Source organism: Python bivittatus, unplaced genomic scaffold, assembly GCF_059951505.1.
Source record: "Python bivittatus isolate LINGU-HERP-01145 unplaced genomic scaffold, Pbiv_v1 ctg000310_np1212, whole genome shotgun sequence".
In the NCBI taxonomy this organism is placed as follows: domain Eukaryota; kingdom Metazoa; phylum Chordata; class Lepidosauria; order Squamata; family Pythonidae; genus Python; species Python bivittatus.
This window is the reverse complement of record NW_028277054.1, coordinates 33,696-53,773: the sequence shown is the minus strand read 5'-3', so window position 1 is coordinate 53,773 and position 20,078 is coordinate 33,696. Positions and strand designations below refer to the sequence as shown.

Genomic DNA, 20,078 nt, shown 5'->3' with positions numbered 1-20,078 from the left:
GAGGCGAGGCGAAGATGACAAAGGTTAGCTGGGGGTGGCGGTAGGGGCCAGCAGTGAGTAGGTGGTGGGATACAGCAGCCTCTTCATTTTGGCCATGCTGTGCAGGGTGGCCAAAAAGGCAGAGATGGGGAGGGGAAATGGGGAGGGGGAGTTGAAGCAGAGGCAGTTCATACAGGGCAGGATAATGTGACTGCAGGGTGCTGCGATGGTCACAAACGTGGGCAGGTCGCCAAGAGCCCGAATTTTGATCACATCATCATTCGGGGTGCTGTGACAGTTGTAAGTGCAAGGATTGGTCGTAAGTCCAATTTTTCAATGCTGTCCTAACTTTGAATGGTCACTGAGTGAATGGACGTAACCCAAGGATTACCTTTATCGCGGGACAGAAGGCTTAATGGAGATGAAAAGCCTCCAGAGATGAAGAGAATATTCTTTTTCCTTGCTGTTCTCCCATCCCCATGCAAATGCCCTGGGAAAAGATAAGTGCCAGCTTCCAAATGAAGGCAAGGGAGCTTCTGGGAGCAACTGCTGGGAGTATGCATGGATCCTGCAAGAGTTTCTTTTCCTCCCACTCTGGTAGATCTTGGATCAATCTTTACTGCGTCCTCAGCAAAGGGGAATTGGGATTCTACAAGGATTCCAAGGGCCGGGAATCCGGGAGCACTCACGGCAACGAGCCTCTGCTGAACCTGCACGGCACCATTGCAGAGGTGGCCAGCGACTACAAGAAGAAAAAGAACGTGCTCAAGATCAAGTGAGTCCTGTGGCACTTTGCCCTCCCTCCCAGGATGGGCCAAAGAGCTAGAGCAGAGATAAGGGCCCTCTGGAGAAGAGTCCCTTCCCAGGCCGAGCACTGGGACTTGCTTTCTGCTGGCCCTGGCAGAGGGACTGGCATCCAGGGTTGCAAGGAAGAGGCCAGAGCTCACGCCCCGTTGATGGGATTCTCCCTTGCAGGACTAATGATGGGGTTGAATTCCTCCTGCAAGCCAAGGATGAGGTAAGATTCTTGTCCCCACCCCCCCCGGGCACAGCGGGCCACCCACCTCTGCCTCTTACAGACTGTAAGGGCCCTTTTCTACTCTAGGAGGACATGAAGACTTGGCTGTCGGCTCTGACTTCTTCCATTGCGGAGCATGCTGAGATTGTCCGCTGGAGCCAGGCTCTGCTCACCACCTCCTCCACAGACGAAGGCGTCCCCAAGCGGGACACTGACCGAAGGGCCAGCACCTCCGGCAGGAAGAAATGAGACAGCCATCCCTCCCCCTCCCCAAGGCTGGGAGGGACAGTCCAGGCATCTCTGCCTGCAGGCTTGCCAACATCTCAGAACGTGGAGAGGACTGCTGCCCAGCAGGAACCCTGATGCTGCCAAGAAGAGGGGGGCCAAAGGGGGGCATGACTTCTCTTTGGAACTGGCGCCGGGGAGGAGATGCTGGACCTGTGCAGTTGGGAGTGCAGGAAGAGCTGCTCCCCTCCCCCCGCTTATGTCTGCCAGGAGCTGAGAGGCACAATCAGGCCGGACCAAGAGCCTTTCCTTCCCTTGAATGGCAGCAGAGAGCAGGCGCCCCACAGGCCCCGTCCCCTTTCCATTTCCGTCTGGGTCCCAGCAGCTGGGCAGGAGGACCCAGTCCAGGGGCTCCTTTTGCCCCCCTGGCTCTGTGGAATTGCTGTCAGCTGGGGAGGGGGAAGCAAAGTGACAGGAGGGTTGCAATCCCGAGGAGCTGCTTGGAGGAGCCTTGCAGGACACCCCCTTGTCTTCCTCCCAGCTTCACATCTCCCAGACATGGTGCTACTGTGGGTGCAAAGGACAGAGTTTCTGTGGATTCTGAGGGCTTGCTGTAGATCCCTCTCTGTGCACGTGTCTCCTGATCCCATCTATCTGCATTCAGGCTCCCAAGGGTTACTTTGGAGGAGTTGAGTTACTCAGAAGAATATTGGTGCACAATTGTTGTAGTGGGGGCAGAAAAAGGTGGGCCCTCTTTATACTTGCCTGCCTGGGCCAACTGCCTGTGTTGGAGAGAACTTTCCCTCTGTGCTCCCCAGTTAATTGCCTTTGCACCCCGCTCAGAGATTTGCTTGGATGCCATGTTGGGTAATTCTCTGGGATGATTCCCACAAATATGGCCTGGTGGGCTTGAGGAGCAAATGCACTTCCAGCTGACCCTCCAGAATTTTAGCTGGCGTCTCTGAAAAGCCTGCTGCTTTGTTCATCGACCACAACCGGAGCACCGCTCCTTGGGCTCCTGGATCTCCCTGCTTTCCAGGCTGAAGGAGGCTGTGCAATGCCCGGAGCTGAGAGCACCAGGCTAGATAGCTGCCCAAGCATGCGTGGAGGCCTCTCACCCTTGTGAACAAGCCATATTCACATCCCCGCTCCTCGCCCAGGTGCATTTTCATGCAATAACACAACAGAGGAGCCAGGAAGCAACAGCTCCAGCCCTTCCAAGGCCACGGCCTGGACAGCCTCAGCAGTGGAGAGGCTGCATGGGGCTGGCTGGGCCTTGAGTGGAAAGCCCACCCCAGACCCCGAGCATCCTCAGCGCCCCCCCCGGTTCTCGACTGCCTTTGTCCACTGTGGCAAGGGGATGGGAGGGTGGCTGCTCCTGAACTGGAAGCAGAGTTGCCTGTCCCTCAGGCAACAGCTTGGAGTCGTGCACGTGGCCCCTTCCTCTACCTACCCGAGAAGGTCCCCCTTAGAACTCTCCTCTGCTGGGAGGCGGCAGCGTGTGAGCAGCAGCGTGGTGGCCACGGGGCTCTCAGGGAGTTACGGAGAGCCCGCAGGGAAGCTGCACGATGTTCAGTAGCTGCACTTTGAAACTGTACCTCCTTTTGCGACACGGTAATGTGGATGTACACATATAATCTAGAAGAAACGGAAAGGTACCTAGGGGATCTAAACAAAATTAAAACGTATGTGGTGAGCCTAGAGGAAAACGGCTGCCGTGTGGCTCAATTGTCTCTTCCCAAGGACCCTTTCACCCCAAGGAGTCAGTGCTGAGTTGATGCCTGCCGTTGCCCCCGCCATCCCCACATGCTTCACTGGTAAGGAGCCAAGGCTCGGTAGATCATTTCTCAGAGCTGCTTCTGTGGCTGCGAGCGTAACATCCTCGGCCTGTTGAGCCGTGGCCAAACCCAGCCTCCTCCGGACCTGATGCAGTTTCTACAACGCTCCTCCTGGACGGAATTGGCGCAGCTCCAGCCACTAATGCTTCCGTGTCTCCTTCCGTCCCTCTCTGGGAGCTTCCCTGGTTCAGAATTGTAACTGCTTTTTTTTGTCTCGTACACAGAAGGAGCCACCAAAATTGGAACGACGGGGTCACGTCTTGTGTCTAACTGTAGCCCTGGAGACGTGGTTTTTCAGAGACCAGTTTGCAAAGGTTCCGGATCTTATTGCATGAGAGGCTCAAAGGACTGCTCCTCCGCGCGCTCCGACCGCCCTAGTGCGGGCGGTCGCGTCAGGAAGAGACCCCCGGCGGCCCCGCCCGCGCAGAACTGACGTGACTTGTCCCCGCGGCGTTACGGCACCAATAAAGGGGCGCGGCGTGGTCCGAGACTGGTTGCAACCGAGTGCTGTCGAATCCCATTTCTTTGCGAGGCCGCGGTCCCCGGGGTCTCCCTTCCCGGCAGAAACAGCCCGGGCTAACCCCACAATCTGTCGCCGCCGCCGCCGCCGCCGCCGCGCTTGCTCCGGCTGTTTCTCGGATTCGCTTCTCCCGGGAGGGGGCGGCCGCGCGGGCTGCCCACGTTGACTCACGCGGAGCTCGACCGCTTGCGCGCGGCCGCGGACTCGGAGGCGCGCCGACGGCCGGGAAACTCCGGGGGACCCCGTCCCCGAGCAGCCGTCGAGCAGCCGCTCGGCCCTCCCGGGGAGCCGGCGGCGGCCGGTCGCGAAAGCCGCGTTTTCTCGCCCTTCGTGGTCCCCGGACGGGAGGGGGCGGGGCCCCGCCGCTGGCCCCCAGGCCGCCCCGCGGGCAGCCGCCGAGGCCCGCGGCGGGCGGCCCGCGAAGAGCCGGCGCGGCCCGCGGAAGCAGCGCCGCGGCCACCCGAGAGCGGAGGGAGGGGGGCCCGGAGGAAGCGCGTGGACGCCCCGGCCAATCGGCGCCCAGGGAGGGCTGACGGCGGTCGAGGGGCGGCCCTGGCCAATGGCTTGTGGCGGGGCGGGGCTCCCCAGGGCCCGGATGCGGACGCGGACCCGGAAGCGGCCGGGTGACGACGATGGCGGCGGCGGCGGCGGCGCCCGGCGCAGCGGAGCTGGTGCAGCTGAACGTGGGCGGCCGAAGGCGAGTGGCCGCGGCCCGGGGAGGCCCGGGCGGTTCGCCGCGCGGCCCCCTGCGCCCTTCACCCGCTTTCCCTCTCCCCCCGCAGGTTCAGCACCTCCCGCCAGACGCTCACCTGGGTGCCGGACTCCTTCTTCTCCAGGTGCCGGGGCCGGGGCGCGGGCGGGGGGCGGGCGTAGCGGGGGCCCGGCCCGGCCCGGCCCGGCCCGGCCCGGCCCGCGCCCTCACTGCCTCTCTCGCCCGCAGCCTGCTCAGCGGCCGCATCTCCACGCTGCGGGACGAGACTGGCGCCGTGAGTGAGCTCCCCTCCCTGCTGCCGGGCGCGACCTGCGCCCTCCCGGGCCCGCGGCCACAGGCTAGCCGCGCCCTGCCCTGCCCTGCCCTTCCTCTCCCCCAGATCTTCATCGACCGGGATCCCGACGTCTTCGCCCCCATCCTCAACTTCCTCCGGTGCAAAGAGCTGGACCTCAGGTAGGGCACTGGGCGGCCGCGGGGGGGGGGCGGGGGGGGGGCGCCGCCGCCGCCGCCGCCGCCGCCGCCCCGGTTCCTCTCCGTTTTGCGCCCCTCAGGAGGAGCGACGTCTCGCTGCTGCTGCACGAAGCGCAGTTCTACGGAATCACGCCGCTCGGTACGTCTCGGGGCCGGGGCTCCCGGGGAGTTGGCCCGGCCCTCGGATGCGAGGCTGCGGGGCCCCCGTGCCTCCTGACTCACCTGGGCCCTCTGCCTTGCTCTTCCCCCAGTTCGCCGCCTGCAGCTGCACAAGGAGCTGGAGCGGTCCTCTTGCGGGAGCGTCCTGTTCGAGGGCTATCTGCCGCCCCCGTCTGGTAGGGCCGGGGTTAGGGCCGGCTTGAGGCGGTGGGCTGGGCCACACAGCCATCTCCCCGCAGCCAAGCCAGCTGCCTGCTCTCCTTTCCCTTGCAGTGTTTCCTGCCAAGCGGTGGAACCGCCACAGCGTCACAGGGGTACAGTTGGCTGCCCGGGCAGGCAACCCCCTCGTGCGCCGGAGCAACACCATGCCCCCCAATCTTAGCAACATAGGGCTTCTGGGGAGACTGGAGGAGAGGAATGCAGTAGCAGGTGTGCACCGAGAAGGGCAGGATGGAGCCCGAGACCGGGAGGTGTAAAAGCAGAGGGAGGGGGGCTGTGGACAGCTGGAGTCGCTCTCGTGCGTCTGTTCAGTTAGAATCCTCTGGTTCTGCAGCCACGCAGCTAGGCTGGAAAAGGGAACCGCTTCTTAGCTTGTAGCGCAGTCTTTACTTTTTTTTAGAGAGTGACGTAAGGAAGCTAGGATGCTTGTGGGGTAGAGGGTGGCCCATGGGAAACGCTCTCTGGATTTTGGAAACGAGCCCCCGTACACTCGCGTGGCTCATTTTCTCTAGGAGCCGCAAACGATCCAGGTATGGTACGTCTTATCTGTGGCCATCATAACTGGGTAGCTGTGGCTTATGTTCACTTCCTTATCTGCTACAGGTAAGTGGGCTGGGGGGGCAGCTGGATGCTCAGCGTGGAGAGGAGATGGGAAGAGACTGGGCCCTCTCCCCTCGCCTGACTAATCCCTCTACTCTGCAGGATGAAGGAGACCTCCGGCTGGCAGCTGGCTTTCTGTAGCCCCCGGCTGGACTGGGTAATCGAGCGCGTGGCACTAAATGCCCGGGTGCTTGGTGGGTCCCTGGGTGATAGTGACAAAATGGTGGCTGCTGCCTCTTGCAGCGAAATCCTTCTATGGGCTCTTCAGCCTGATGGGAACGGCACCGAGATTGGTGAGAGACTAATAGAACCCCAGTCCTTAGCATCTGAAATGCCTCAGGCGAGGGGAGGTTCCTCGACGCAGGCCTCGCCTGGGATAAGATAAAAGTTTATCCGTCTGGGCAGTGGGATCAAACTAAGGGGGCATCGGTAACCAGGTGCCAGGAACTTCCATCTTTGCTCTTCTCTGGTGTTCTGAAACCTGTCCCCTACCTCTGCCACAGCTAGCTCTGGTCAGTAAGCCTAGCACTCCCTGCTGTGATAGGTGAAAAAGATTAGGAGAATCCGTAGATCATGGGCTGCTGCCTGAAAGCCTGCCTCTGCTTCTGCTCTCAAAGACAACGTGGTAGAAGACCTGGGTTGGGTGGAGAGGGGCATGTCGTCTTCTTGGGCCAGGTGGCCTCCTGATCCAGCAGGGAACTTCTTAAGAGCTCTTCGGGAGTGGCTGGTTCGTGAGTGGAGAGGCCTTGGGTCTAATCCAGCAGCCTGAACCGCTCACCTCCCAGCCTTTTGTTTCGTTCTGTAGGAGTGTTCCGATTAGGGGTCCCTGTAGAAGGCCTCTTCTTCGTTGGCAGCCAGCTTATTGCCACCAGCCACACTGGCAAGATTGGCGTCTGGAACGCAGTCACCAAGCACTGGCAGGTAATGAGGCTGCTCTGCCTCGGGGGGACATGGAGGATTTGTGGTTGAGTTGGGGGAGAAGGGAGTAGCCTGTTCCAAAGAGCTGCACAACAGGTGCAGCTTTGGGAGCGATTAACAAATACAAGTTGGAACTGGAAGGGGCAGTTTAGATCTTTGAGTCTGACCTGCAGCAGCTAAACTAAATATTCTTGACAGGTTCCCCCTTTTGAAGATGGGGACAAAAGTTGCTTGACTCCAGTTCTCTTAGTTCTTCAGGATTTTCCAAGGATCACGATAAGGTTTTGAGCCAATCGTCTGCCAGTTCCTTTAGCTCTTTGGGGTGTAATTCATCTGGCCACGGAGATTTAAGCTTGTTTGCATTCTGTGGGTGCTCCCTGACTGTATTTCATCCTGCTTTTCAGAGTGGCCTGGTGGAATGCATTCCTCCTCCTCTTCCTCGGAGAAGATTGAATCCCACTTGGGGTTGAGTGCCTCTGCCTTTTCTTAGTCAGCTATCGGCATTTTGCCATGTCTGTGGAACAGCTTGGACACTAGTGCAGTTCCTTTCACTCAAAACATTCGTAAAAAGTTTTTTGGCTCTTTGAATTTTTTTTCTATTAACATCAGTTGATTTTGATTTTTAGCTCAGGGTCTGCCTAAATTCTCATAGCAGGTAATTTCTTAGTTCTTGTGCTAAAACCCATTGATTGGAAGCCTGCGACCTCAGGCTCTCCGATGCACCCTGTTCCTCACCATTTGCTCCATCCCCGCAGACTCAGGACGTGGTCCCGATCAACAGCTACGATGCAGCGGGGTCCTTCTTGCTCCTGGGCTGCAACAATGGCTCCATCCATTATGTTGGTGAGTTAGCAGCTGGAAAACAGCCAGCCGGGGTTCCTGATAGGGTGCGAGCGTTGCTGTGGGGTCGGAGGAAGATGCTCTGTCTTGAGAGCTGTTCCTCGCACCTGTGTGCTGCTTCTCCACAGATGTGCAGAAGTTCCCCCTGCGCATGAAGGACAATGACCTCCTGGTGACTGAGCTGTACCGTGATCCCGCAGAGGATGCTGTTACTGCCCTCAGCGTCTACCTCACGCCCAAGAGCAGTAAGGGGCCACACCCTGGGCAGAGCTGACTCCCTGCCTGAATTAATGAGCCGAATCAGGCACGGAAGTCCTGGGTTGCCTGCCTGCTTCTTCCTGTCTGGTGGGAGCCCCAAATCCCAGCTAGGCTTTGCCTTCCTCCAGAGCTGGCTATTCCTCTTGGGCCTCTACTGGCTGCAGCAGGGCTGCTTGCCTCCAGCCCTCTGTTCCTTGTACAGGCAACAGTGGAAATTGGATTGAAATTGCCTACGGCACCAGCTCAGGGATGGTACGAGTGATTGTCCAGCATCCAGAGACTGTGGGCTCCGGGCCCCAACTTTTCCAGACTTTTGCTGTCCATCGTAGCCCTGTCACCAAGGTGATGCTCTCAGAGAAGCACCTCATCTCAGGTACTGGCTTTGAGAAGGAGAGGGTGGAGGGGTGGGGCCAGCCAAGGGACCTCTCACTCCCTTCCTTGTTCTTTCTGCCTGCTCCCAGTCTGTGCCGATAACAACCACGTGCGCACGTGGACAGTGACTCGATTCCGTGGAATGATTTCGACGCAGCCAGGCTCCACTCCCTTGGCTTCCTTCAAGATTCTGGCCCTGGAGTCGGTGGATGGGCATGGTGGCTGCAGTGCTGGCACAGACATTGGTAGGGATAGCTGGTGGTGCAAGGGAGGGGCCCTTCGGGATCTCAGTCCTGGGACCCCACCTGCTTCCTCCTCCTTCCCTGCAGGGCCTTTCGGTGAGCGCGATGACCAGCAAGTGTTCCTCCAGAAGGTGGTTCCTGATGCCAGCAAACTTTACGTGCGCCTCTCCTCTACTGGCAAGAGGTGGGTCTGCAGCAGGCCAGGCCAGAAGCGTGCAGGCCAACATGTAGATATTCTTAACGCCAACCTCAAGTGGGTAGCTTCTGAGGCAGCTGGCTGTGTGAATCTCCTTAAATTTAGTGCTGCTCTTCCCCTTTAGAGGACAAAATGTGGTTTGTAGGACACCCCGACTACATGGATTGCAACAGCGGTTTGTGGCTCTGCCATTCTGCTGTGAGGACAGACGTGCTGTCTTCATCCCATCAGCTCTCCAGCCCAGGATCCTCCTCTTTTCCCTTGCAGAATATGTGAGGTGTGCTCTGTTGATGGCTCAGCCATCACCGCCTTCATGGTCCAGGAATGCGAGGGCTCTAGCCGCATTGGCTCCCGCCCACGCCGCTACCTCTTTACTGGCCACAGCAATGGCAGCCTCCAGATGTGGGACCTCACCACCGCTATGGAGATGGGAGACCGAACACCAGGTGCAAGGGCTGGGCTTGGTTGGGGGATGCTGTGCAGAGATCCCCTGGGGGGCAGCCTAGGGGGGGCAGCCAGGGGCCCTACATTGGGCTTGGGCAGATCTGCCCCCAGTGGAGAGAGGGCTGCAAGAAGTCCCTGCTCCTCTCTGCTATTCGCTGAGTTGTTTCTAGGTCTTCTGATAGCAGACGTCAGTGGGGTCTGACCACATCCTGTCTCTGCACTGGGTTTCTTTGTGTTCTCTTTCCATTTCTGGCATAAGGGCCTGCCATCTCAGCATGCTCCAACCTTTTGTGCTGCCCCTCCTCCTCCTGTCCTGCAGATTGTGGTGGTCCCTCAGAAGAAGAGCTGCTGCTTGAATTAGAGCAGTGTGACCTGGCACTTACCCACACCCTGGAGACAAGTCCTGGGGGGTCTTTCTCTCTCACCAATACTTCTGGCATCAGGTACAGGTGGGGACTGGTCCATGCACACATGATGGGGTGGGTAATTGAAAGGGAACATGCAATGCTCTCTTCTTTGAGGGTCAGCAACTCCAGATGTGCAATTCCACAAGGATCAGGAATGACTTGAAAAGCTCTGGCCTGATCTGCTGAATTCCCACTTTCCCCTGCCCTCAACTAGCCTTAGTTTGTCGCCCCAATTTGGATCATGGTGGGGATTCCCTCTGGCTCTTCTTTTCCCCATTCCCCACAGATAACACATAACAAGGTTGTGGTTCTCCTAGCTGCCCCCAGTGCCAAGATGTTGATGGGACCTGTGAGAAGCCAGCAAAAGCCTCCCCAAGCACGTCCTGTTGCTTGAGGCAGGAGCATCAGCCCACATTGGACTTCCAGCGAGGAGACCTCCACCGACAACAGCTGGGAAGGAGTTTCTTTGACCGATCCTCCGAGGGCCAGCGGGTCAGCCACTCTAGGGGTGGGCTTGCTGCTAGCCTTCTGAGCCAAAGCTCCCCCACCCCCCGTCCTGCCCCCATGGAGCCCACCCTCCCCCTAGCCCCATCCAGAGTGCCACTCAGTGAAACCTCTTTCTGACTTCTGGGCATGTGTCAAAAGGGCTGGACACGCCACTTTCTCCTCAGGGGAGCAAGAAGGGAAGGCAGTGAAGATCGATGCCTTTGCTGTGGCATGAAGTCCCATCTCTAGCAACTTCCGTGATTTGCTGCAGAGCTTCCCCTAGCCTACCCCGCCCCCTTCGCAGCACCGTGCCCATGAACTCTGTCCCAAGCACTTTCAAAGCGTCTCAGGGCCTTAATCCTCTGGCGGGGTTTGTCTTTCTCCTCTGTGGTGGACTTGCTCATGAGTAGATTGCGTTAGGGTGTAACCTGTGGCCTCTGCGAGGCTGCCATCCCCCTGCTTCTTCTGAAAAGTCAAAGCTATTTGTGAGCAATAACCCCCCACCTGCCTTTGCTGACTGGTCTCTGCTTCCCTTTTCTGTAGTAGATAAGTGGCAATAAATACATGTGGAAAGATGTTCTCCTGATCTCTGGAGTCTTCATGGGATTTGCCGGAGGGGAAACCTTACCAGGCTTTTCTAGCACCAACTCGTAGGTTAGGGCCTTGTTGGGGTTGGTGACTGTCAGAGTGTAGATCTTTGACCGAGCCGGTATCCTGCAGGGAGCCTGGGCGCACATAATAAGGTAGCAGTGGGGTGAGCGGCAGGAGCCAAGAGGGTGGAGCCAGCTCCCTGTCCAGACTGGAGGGCATGGTCAAGTCTAGCAAGGGCCAGCTGGGGATGGGGGCAGGAAGAATCGCTTCCTATGGAGAATCCCTTGCCGGCCTTTAGGGAGAATGGTCTCTCCTTGAAGTTTTGGAAGTGAGGGGAGCTGCTGCTTGTCTGGCTGTTTCTCTTAGTATTTGTGTGCTGTTGGCTCATTCAGGTTGGGCTGCCCCCTATGAGCCCATCCAGCTGGTCTGAGGAGGTGAACAGGGCAGCTGGATGGAGAGCTTATCTTGGGTTGCATTATGGTGGATCCTCCTTTCCCCAGATCTCCTCTGCAGGGTGCCCAGCTAGGGATCCTGCTTGCTCTGCAGCTGGCAGCCAGAGGGACTCGACCCTCCTTCCTTTAATTACCACACCAGAACCCACGGGGGCCTCCCCCGGAGCCCCTAAGGAGAAGGGTGCCTGAGTAGGGGAAAAAAATCGGCTCACCCAGCAGGAGGATTCACGGCCGGGAACTGTTACAAAGGAGAAGGCAGGGGGCTCGCCCGGGCTGCAGGGTGTGCCCTCCTCACGTCACCAGGGTTCTCTCTGCTGCTGGGCAGCACCATCGACCAGCCTGGACATAGGCTTCGCCGAAAGGTGGTCGCATAGCAACAGCCTCTGGCGATGCGATGGCGGGGGCCAAAGGAGAGCACCAGAGAAGCCTCGCCCGCCCGGCAGAGGAGTCCGGGCGCGGGAGAGCTGCCCGGGAAGAAGGAGCTAGGCTCCTCCGCTGTCCCCCCACTCCTGCCAGCTGTCCGGGGAGAGCGGGCATGACCCGCGAGCGGGCACGGCAGCCTCTCGACGGTCCCGACCAGCAGGCACGGGCGGCGCTAGCTGCCCCCCGCAGATGCAACGCGCTGCCAGCCCCCGCCTGCACCTCTTTCCCCCGCCAGACGAGCCTCGCGCAGAGACGCGGCGGCGGCAGCCCCGGCGAGGCGGGGGAGCCCGTCCGGCGCGCCATGGCTCGCTGCGGGGAAGCGGTCGGGCAGAGCACGGCATCCGGCAAGGCTCCCGGGCAGGTAGGGCGACGGCGGCGTTTCCCCGGGGGGGTGGGTGGGCAGGCGGCCGTCGCCCGGAGAAGCTTCCTCCTCACGTGGGTGGCGGAGACGCCGGCTGCTGCGGCCGAGCACCTCCTTCCCTGGGCAGCAAGGCGCGCCGCTCCCGGCCAGAGAAGTCGGCTCGGGCCGGGGCGGCGGGGGGCGGCGAGCTTCTCTGGGCTAGGAGAGCAACAGGCCGCCGGGCCGGGTCCCTCCTTCGGGAAACGGCCGGTAGCGGAGCAGGGCCGCAGCTCGTTCGGGCCCGCACCTGGCGGGGGCGATGAGTTGTTCACATTTGTCACTGCCAGCTCCAGCTTCCTGCCCCCCCACCCCCGTTTGTGAAGGATTTGGGGCTTGACAAAGAGAGGAGACCACCTTCTGCAGCTAATACTGGAGCCAAGGAGAACTGTGATACCCCCTCCCCCCCCCTCCCCCGCAAGTGGCGCCCACTCCTATATGAACAAGTACGCCATTGCAATCTGGTACAATATGACCCGGGATTCTGCACCAGAAAATTTCTTTTGCAGTTTCCCTCTCCTGCTGCTGCACGTGTGTAGTGTTGCCTCTGCTCTGAATATTTAGCACTCGTGCGTGGGCAATGTCTGATCAGTTGGTCAACCTTTCTCTTTATATTTGCACATTCAAGGCTACCTCTCTTCCACTGCCCACCGGTAGAACCATGGGAAGAGGCAGCAAGTGGGTTTTCTGTGAGGGCTCAGGCTATTGGGTCTCATCATCTAGATGTCTACCTGCTTCCAATGCGACTCAACTTCCAAAGGCACCCGAGAGCTTCCTCTTCCAGGAGGCCCTTTCTGGTGCTGAGATGGTTACTCTTGTTCTGTTGGTTGGTTTTCTAATTGTTCTTTTGAAGAAAGATTTGGAAATAACAATAGTATGATAAAAATGCCCCCTCCCAGCAATAATGAAATCAGTATAGTAAAATCTGAGGTGAATAAGCAGCAAAACTTCCAACCCAGAAAACCACAGGATGAAATGGCTAGGTCAAGGATGGAGCCTCCCCCCAAGGGGGCTGGTAACAGGGCTGAAAATAAGATGACCTCATCCAGGTAACCACTCTGCTGCCCTCTGTATCATCTGTGACATGATAGTAAGTGTATGGACCTGAATACCCTAAAGAACACATTCCAGTTGCTCAAAGGTGAGACAGCCAAGTCAAGGATTTCTGCAGATAAGCGATACTGTCCAGGATATCCCAGTGTTCAGCTCCACTGTGCTCACCTGAGCCCCCAGTGACAAAGCTGGATCAAGCAGTACCTGCTCCCATCTGGCCTCCATTAAGTCCCCTCTTCCGATATGCTGAAAACGGACAGTCCAGGTTTTGTCCAGGTGAACAAATTAAAACTGTAGAAAATGTTCCTAGATACATGTACAAAGAATTTTCCAGACTCTCTCTGCAAATCCCAGCCCCGTCTACATGTCACAACTTGAATTTAAAACAAAGCAACAATAAAAACCACTTTTATACTGGACAGTGGTTGATCTGACCAATGTCTCCTGACCCTGGCACATGGCCCTTTACCAAAACTCCTCCAAGGAATCGGGCACAGGGACAGCCAAAGAAGAAACTCAGATGAGCAGAGAACACTGGCTGTTAAAGCAAGGGTTGGCTCCTGAAGGCGTCATGCCAAAGGCCCTTCCTGGAGGCCAAGGCTGTGGGTTGGGTGTGCTGATGGGGACTTTGGTGTTGCTGCCTAGGTCCCAGCAGGCAGAAACAGACCTAACTAACTGAGTGCCCAGAGGAGACCCTGCTGAGTTGCAGGAGGTGCCCACGGACGGGATTCTCCTCGACCTGGTCCTGATGCAGTGTGTGGTAAGTCACTCCTTTCCCTTTCCCCAGTTCTGCAGTCTCAGGAAGCATGGTGGATTTGCACATGGGAAGCAGTGCTGTTCTGGGTGGGGAGAGGAGGAGATGGGAAAAGGGAGCCTGGCTCCTTGGAAGGACAGCTTGTCCTGAACCCCAATCCTTTTTTCAGCCAAAGATAAGCTGCTGCCTATAAAGGACAGAGCCTCCGTCTCACACAAAACCTGCTTGTGGGATGGTGAAAAGCCGAATGGGGACAGGGGGCCCTTGGGGTGTCAGGGTGCCTCTCCTGTGGGCTCTCCCTGCCCTTGGGGCCACAAGCCAAGCTGCCTGGTCAGAGGAGAGCCTGTCTTCCTGGGGTCTGAGCTCCAGCTGCTCTGGAGTCCAGAGCCACACAGGAAAAGAAGGGCCTGTCCTGGTCCGGATTTGGAGATGTTTTTCTAGTTCCCAAATGCAGGAGGGAAGAACGGATTGCTCTGATTTATGACTTCTATCAACAGGTCAGGAACAGAGTTTTATGGCAGTTTTATTGCACTGGGGTAGGAAAATTAAAGGCACAGGACAGGTTGGCGGAGATTGGGCTTCACAGTAGTTCATGAGAAGGAGCGCCCTTGTCAATCTCAAATTAAGCATAAGCCAGCTGTCTTGAGGTGCATTAACAGAAGCACAGAGTTCAGTTCGTGTGAACTAACTGTCCCACTTTGCCCTGCCCTGGACAGATCCCATTTGGAGTCCTATCTCCAGCTCTGGGCATCATAGTTCAAAAAGAAGAGTGCACATTGGAGCGGGGGCAGAGGAGAGTTACCAAGAGGCACAGGGTACAGGGTCTGGAAGGGACCAAGTCAATGAATGAAGAGGTCCAAGGAAAAAAGGGGCTCCTCCCCATGGCAGTTTTGGCTGAGAGTGTGCAATAATTAAATTGTTCTTTTGTTTCTTGGATCTTAGTAGCCATATTAGTCTGTAGCTGAAGAAACAACAGTCTTGTGGCACCTCATACATTAAAAGACATCATAACTATACTAGTAGGTAGGAAATCACATTTTTCTAAATATACTAGTGATAATTTGATTTATCCTCATAAAATATGGCACCCTGCTTGCTTGTTTGCTTCTTGTGTCAGAAAATTCTTTCTTACTTTTATGTAAGAACCCTCAACCCTTAGTCGAGCCCATAACTAACTGTATGAATGTATTTCAATTGCTTCCTGGTACCTTGGAGAAAGTAAAACTGAAACTGTGTTAATTATCTAGGGAGAAGGTAGCAGGGAGCGTCCCTTGTCCTTTGCTGCCCTGCCTCCTTTTTATTTTCTCACCATGCCTTCTCCTTCCTTCCTTCCTTTCTCCCCTCCCTCCCTCCCTCCCCCGCCCCCCCCAATGTCCTGCTCAGCAGGTCGATCTGAAGTTGCGGGTAGAGAACCTGAACGTGACCATGGTGCCTGTTGCTGCAGGGGCTGGCCAAAAGCTCAGCCCCCCATTGCTGCTGGAGTCCAAGGAAGACCAAGAAGAGAGGGTCCTTGCCATGCTAGGCATCGTGGGCACCATTCTGAACCTCCTCGTCATCATCTTTGTCTACATTTACACCACGATATAGTGCTCATCCCCACTTGCTGGCCTACTCTGCTGGGTTGCCCACTCTGTTGCTACCTGGTGCCATCTGGAAGATAAAGCAGTGGCAGGGCAAGACTGAGTGCCAAAGGTGCCACCTGGGCTCAGGAGGGGCCTAGTCTTCCACCCAGCTTTGCCCCTCTCAGGACATTACTCACCAAAGGGGGCTTTGCCACTGCCAAGAACTGCCAGGATGGAGTCTGGCCAGCCACTTTGGGCCATGTCAGCTCTGGGCATGGGTTATGCCCTCCCCGGCACAGCTGCCAGCTGCTGTGGCTACCCTCCCAGGTTGTGATGGGGCCCCATCTCCCTCCACTCCCCAATGGCTAGAGGGGCCCAACCCCACTTCCTCAGACGTAGCCCCCAGCACAAGCACAGGAAGCCTCTCCTCTCCCTTCCCCTCTGCTCCCAGGAAGCTTCCACTGCCAGAGAGCGCCAGGTTGGTGAGAAGAGACACAGCCAAGCTTTCCCTCCAGTACAACTGCCCTTTGCCACTTGGGCACTAGCCCCTGCCCTCCCTCCAGCTCCCACCAGGACAAATCCGTAAACTGCCAGCAGCATTCCTGATTGGTGTTCTTGTTTGGCGCCACTCAGAAGCCAGCCCTGCTTCCTTAGGTTCTGCTCCAGCTGCAATCCCTTGATATGTGGAGGGTCACTAGCTAGAATAAGCCCCCTTGCCTACCCCCAGCCTTAACATTTAGTCCCTCCTCAGGGGAATGCAGTCAATGCTGCGCCTGGGATGGGACTGAACTGGGCTGCTGAATTCAAAGTGCTTTACTGAGCCATGCAGAAGGCCTTGGCCCCAGAACCTCACCACCTCCAGGAGATGGGAGAGCTTGGGATGGAGTCAACCAGGGCAGGGAGGACCACAAAAATGTACAGAAAAGTGCCCTAGGGAACAGCTAGTCACTTCTGGAGGAAGAGGCCAGCAGTTGGGGAAGGAAGAGGAACCCCCGGGCTGGTTTTTGACAGGATTCCTCTACTTTTCTGGCAAATGGGAGCCACAGGGGTGGAGAGAGGAGAGGGAGGGAGGGAACTTGCTGTGCACCTCCAGGGGAGGGTGATCGTAGCAATCACCACCACCAGTCAACCTTTAGGGAACCCTTGCCTCACCTTGGACTGTCTCCCCTCTACTTGGCTTTCACCTTTCCACCTGCATATGTGGCAGGGGGAGAAACAATCCAGATTTTGGGGAAAGAGGCAATCTGTTTTGTCCTTCCAAAATGAGTGTTTGCAGCGACCAACAGCTAAGGCCAACTTGTAAGATCTTTGCATTTTGTTATCAGAGCAACCTCAAAGGGTGACATGTCTTGATGATTCTAGTTCTGTGCCAAGCAAGGAGAGGCCTGTATTTTTCTAACATGTTGTAATTGTGCAATTTTATATGCAACCAAATTTGAAATAACCACAAGGAAATATTTATGGACACAAAGCAACATTATGCTCCTGTTTTGCTGCTGCTGGGTGTAAGCAGCTGGATATTTGACAGGGTGCAGTGTGTGTGTGTGGGGGGGGGGAGTGCCAAGGCTGTCAATATTTTCTCACTATACTACCTGTTCTCCACATATGGAAACGGACTTTTCTACCAGCCAGGAAGGTGGCGCCTGCGCAGCAAAACTGGCAGCACCCGCTGCCTTTCTCCACTGATGTCTGTAACCCTGGCCTCTGCCTGGCGCCAAGGGAGATGGGGAAAGTCCACTAGGCTGCACAAGTGAAGACAGCGGTGGGAAGAGGTAATCTGGGAGGGCTCTTTTGGAAGGCCCTTTTGCTTCAAGACAGTCAGCAGCAATTCTCTGTCACGAGCCAACTTGGCAGGAGAGTGTGTGGTGGATAGACCCTGATTTGTTTGCCCTTGATGGTCAAAGTTATGGAATGTTAGAAGGGACATCTCCTTTCCAAGACAGGCCTTTACTCCAGGGGTAGTAAGGAGGTCCTCTGTCAAGAGTATTAGTCTTCAGAAACCATGGCTTACCTGGCAAAAAGACCCCTGTTGATTTCTGGTGGCATCTCTGCTACCGTCCAGTAAGGCGGCTATCTGGCTAGGCTTGGTGCAGCCAAAAAGGTCTTCAGGTACTCTTAAGCAAGAGGGCAGATCCAGGCTCATTTCATACAAAAGCATAGTGCCGTTACTGATCTGTGCAAAGATTCTGGGTGCGCTTGCCAGCCTTAGATGTTAAAATATCAGAGGTCTGTCTTACAGAAAGAGGAAACTGAGCTGCAAGACATTTAGTAGAGGTGTTTGAGCAAGCTTAGCTATTTCCCTTCATCTAAACAGATAGGAAAATATCCTCTGAAAAGCCAGCCGGGGAGGATGGCCTGGATCTTCTGCTGGTCCAGGAGAGCGAGAATGGAACATGTGGGGGCCTTTTCTTCCTCCCCTGACACAGGAACAGCTGAGGGCGGCGGTGCCTCCTCTCGGAAGGAGCTCCTGGGCTTCCCGGGAGGCAGAAAAGACTTTGCCAACAGGGCACCGGACGCCGAGAGCAGCAGGGAAGTAGCAGCCATGCACGCTAAGGTTCTATAGCTGCCTGTAGACATCAGCCAGCCAGCCAGCCATGCGGAGAACCTAACGTGGAAGACAAGAAGCGACTGGTCAAGGCCGCCGCCCCCCGTACTCGCCCCCGCCGCGTCCCAAGCCAGGCCAGGATCTCGCTCCGCTCCGCGCGCCCCATCGCCGGCAGGTGGCGCTCCATTCCGAGCTGCCCCAGCTCGCTCTCGCCAGCCCCCGCAGCCTGGCTGTCTCGGGAGCAGCGGCCTCTGGAGGGGCGGGCGGGCGACGCGCGCTCCAGATCGGGCCAGGGCCGGGGGAGGACGCCTCCGGGAGCACAGGGCCCTCGCCCTCGCCCTCGCCCGGCTGCGCTCTTCCGCCCCTTTCGCCGAGCCCCTCTTTACCAGGGTGGCGGGCGCAGGCGACACGGAGAAGCGTCGTGCCCCGGGAGGAATTCCGGGCGCCTCCGACCATGTGCGGAGAGCGGCCTCGCCGTCCCCTGGAGGGCTTCAGCAGGGGGCTGCGGGAGGGGAGGTACAGAAGACGCGGCTCTTGGCGTTCTCGCGACCGGTTCGCGCCTGCGGTGCGGGAGAGGGACATGCCCCCGGGCTTCCTTTGGGCAGTCGGCCCAGGGGCTCCGGCTGCGTAGCTGTGCCTTGCCCCCGGGGCTTGGGGGGGATCTTTTTCTTCAAAATGCACCATCCTTTGGCCCCAAAGGAGGCTTTGCACATTATTACTTCTTTCGATTTTAATAACTCACAACTCTGGGTGCTATGCAAATGAAAAACAAACCCAGATAAAAGGTGGTAAAAACCAGGGGGTAATAGCCATACCCAACACATTAATACAAATTCGTTCAGAGGCACGTACCCAGCCTGGGGCCTGGGAAGGAGCCAGGTCTTCATGGCCTGTCTGAAGGGCAGCAGTCAGGCAACTCAAATCCACAGGGGGAGTTGCAAGTCCAGGAGACCCCCAAATCGTGCACCAGTTCTGTCCAGGGAAGTGCGATCCCATTCCGACCTACAGATAGAAAACCCATGGCACTGGACGCCCAGCCAGCCAGGCTTGTCAGGGTTGAGTTGAAGCCGCTTCCTCCCCATCCTGACCCCAACACTCCTAGGGCTTGCTGGAACTCTCAGGAACCCTTGAATTTAGATGCCTGCCGGAGCAGGGAATTAGACCCAGGGCCTCAAGGGCCAATTCTGTGGTTCTAAGATTTTCCCCATTTGAAACTCCCAGAACTGAACTTCATCAAATACCAAGTGATGTTCAGCTTTGAATGTTGAGCAGAGTTATATGGAGACGGGGCTTAATGTAACCACTGTGGTACACCATACCTGATGGCTTAGAATTTCAACCTGTGATTTCTTGTCCATCTTCCAGAAGGATAGCTCTTCTGATACTTGAAGATGGCTCTCATGTTTCTTCGCAATCTCCTCCAGGCTAAGCGCACCCAGCACCTCCAACTGTTCCTAGCAGGATTTTCCTCTCAGTCCCTTATCCTATTGATTGCTCCCCTCTGGACACACCCCAGTTTATCAGTGTCCTTTCCAAAATGCAGTGCCCGGAACTGGACACCCTATTCTAAATGCAGTCTGACCAGCACAGTCTAGAGAGGAATTATGACTTAACCCTCTACGTCTATCAGTGCAGCCTAGCATGCCGCTGTTTACTTACTTATTCCGGCTTCGTCACACTGTTGGCTCCCATGATCCATCAAGACACCCAAATCCTTTTATGTATTGCTACCCAATATGGTTTGCCCCATCCTTTCCTCAAGCCTTTGATTTTTCCTATCCAAATGTAGGTTTTCACATTTGTCCTGTTGAAGTTCATCTTGCTGGTCTTAGCCCAATATTTCAGCATGTTGAGATCCACCTGAGTCTTGGTATGTCTCAAGGTGTTTGCTGTCGCTCCATGTTTATGTTCTCTGCAGATTCAATAATTATATTTTCTAGTCTCTCATCCAGGTCACTTATAAATATGCTGAATAGCAGAAGGCCTCAAATGGAGCCGTGCAAAAGGTCTAAAACAGTTGTGCAGTTTTTGCTCGACGCTTCCCTCCAGCTTCAGTTAGAGCCATTGATGTTCACTTGTTGCATATGCTTGCTCATCTGCTCTGTATCCATCTACTCTTGGATGGACTTTGCATAATCCAGCCCACATTTTCCACCTTCTGTACTAGAATCTCATGAGAAACTTCACTGAATGCTTGGCTCGCATCAAGATACACCGCGTTGTTGTGAGCTAAACTGGTCACTCTAAGAAAAAAAGAGATTAGGTTCCTTTGGCATGATTTATTCTTGATAAACCCTTGCTGGCTCCTGCCAAGCCACACATTCTTTCTGAATGTTCAGAAAGCGATTGCTATTTGCTCCAGAATTTTCCGTTGTATCCTCATCAAGCTGACCAGTA

The 20,078-nt window shown here is 56.5% G+C and overlaps 2 protein-coding genes and 2 long non-coding RNA genes across 6 annotated transcripts in view; 3 read left to right on the top strand and 1 right to left on the bottom strand.

The window, feature by feature from the left end:
* The window catches only part of SPTBN4 (spectrin beta, non-erythrocytic 4), a 40,635-nt gene extending 36,758 nt beyond the window's left edge, over positions 1 to 3,877 (top strand). Inside the window, exons 35-37 of the mRNA XM_088139596.1 lie at positions 581 to 754; positions 955 to 997; positions 1,085 to 3,877. Of these exons, the coding sequence (XP_087995722.1) occupies positions 581 to 754; positions 955 to 997; positions 1,085 to 1,246 (379 nt within the window). The 3' untranslated portion in view covers positions 1,247 to 3,877. The remainder of the gene's footprint in view (positions 1 to 580; positions 755 to 954; positions 998 to 1,084) is intronic.
* A 188-nt stretch (positions 3,878 to 4,065) lies between these two features.
* On the top strand, positions 4,066 to 10,483 carry SHKBP1 (SH3KBP1 binding protein 1). Of its 3 annotated transcripts, XM_088139598.1 has the most exons (18): positions 4,066 to 4,277; positions 4,363 to 4,416; positions 4,521 to 4,566; positions 4,672 to 4,745; positions 4,844 to 4,902; positions 5,015 to 5,098; positions 5,196 to 5,351; positions 5,654 to 5,744; positions 5,844 to 6,034; positions 6,547 to 6,662; positions 7,415 to 7,502; positions 7,628 to 7,744; positions 7,960 to 8,130; positions 8,219 to 8,374; positions 8,459 to 8,555; positions 8,835 to 9,013; positions 9,331 to 9,454; positions 9,736 to 10,483. In XM_088139598.1, the coding sequence occupies exons 1-18, from the start codon at positions 4,213 to 4,215 to the stop codon at positions 10,040 to 10,042; spliced, it is 2,175 nt and encodes a 724-aa protein (XP_087995724.1). In that variant the 5' UTR covers positions 4,066 to 4,212; the 3' UTR covers positions 10,043 to 10,483. The 3 variants fall into 3 exon arrangements, with proteins under 3 accessions (XP_087995724.1, XP_087995723.1, XP_087995725.1); XM_088139597.1 differs by having other exon boundaries at positions 4,521 to 4,745; XM_088139599.1 differs by having other exon boundaries at positions 4,521 to 4,745; positions 9,705 to 9,840.
* An 840-nt stretch (positions 10,484 to 11,323) lies between these two features.
* LOC148216080 (uncharacterized) lies at positions 11,324 to 16,469 on the top strand. Its single transcript, XR_015795931.1, has 3 exons — positions 11,324 to 11,731; positions 13,466 to 13,580; positions 14,961 to 16,469. It is a non-coding gene; the product is annotated as an uncharacterized LOC148216080 (long non-coding RNA).
* Positions 16,470 to 17,603: 1,134 nt separating this feature from the next.
* Positions 17,604 to 19,464, bottom strand: LOC148216079 (uncharacterized). The gene is made up of 3 exons (XR_015795932.1): positions 19,341 to 19,464; positions 18,534 to 18,683; positions 17,604 to 17,741 (listed from the first exon to the last, which is right to left on the bottom strand). It is a non-coding gene; the product is annotated as an uncharacterized LOC148216079 (long non-coding RNA).
* Between the last annotated feature and the right edge of the window lie 614 nt (positions 19,465 to 20,078).

Bases quoted from the DNA above. Each gene is read 5' to 3' on its own strand.
- SHKBP1 (XM_088139597.1), top strand. From the start codon at position 4,213: ATGGCGGCGGCGGCGGCGGCGCCCGGCGCAGCGGAGCTGGTGCAGCTG. The intron at 6,663-7,414 runs GTAATGAGGCTG...CCATCCCCGCAG, and splicing joins CAGTCACCAAGCACTGGCAG to ACTCAGGACGTGGTCCCGAT. The intron at 8,375-8,458 runs GTAGGGATAGCT...CCTTCCCTGCAG, and splicing joins CAGTGCTGGCACAGACATTG to GGCCTTTCGGTGAGCGCGAT.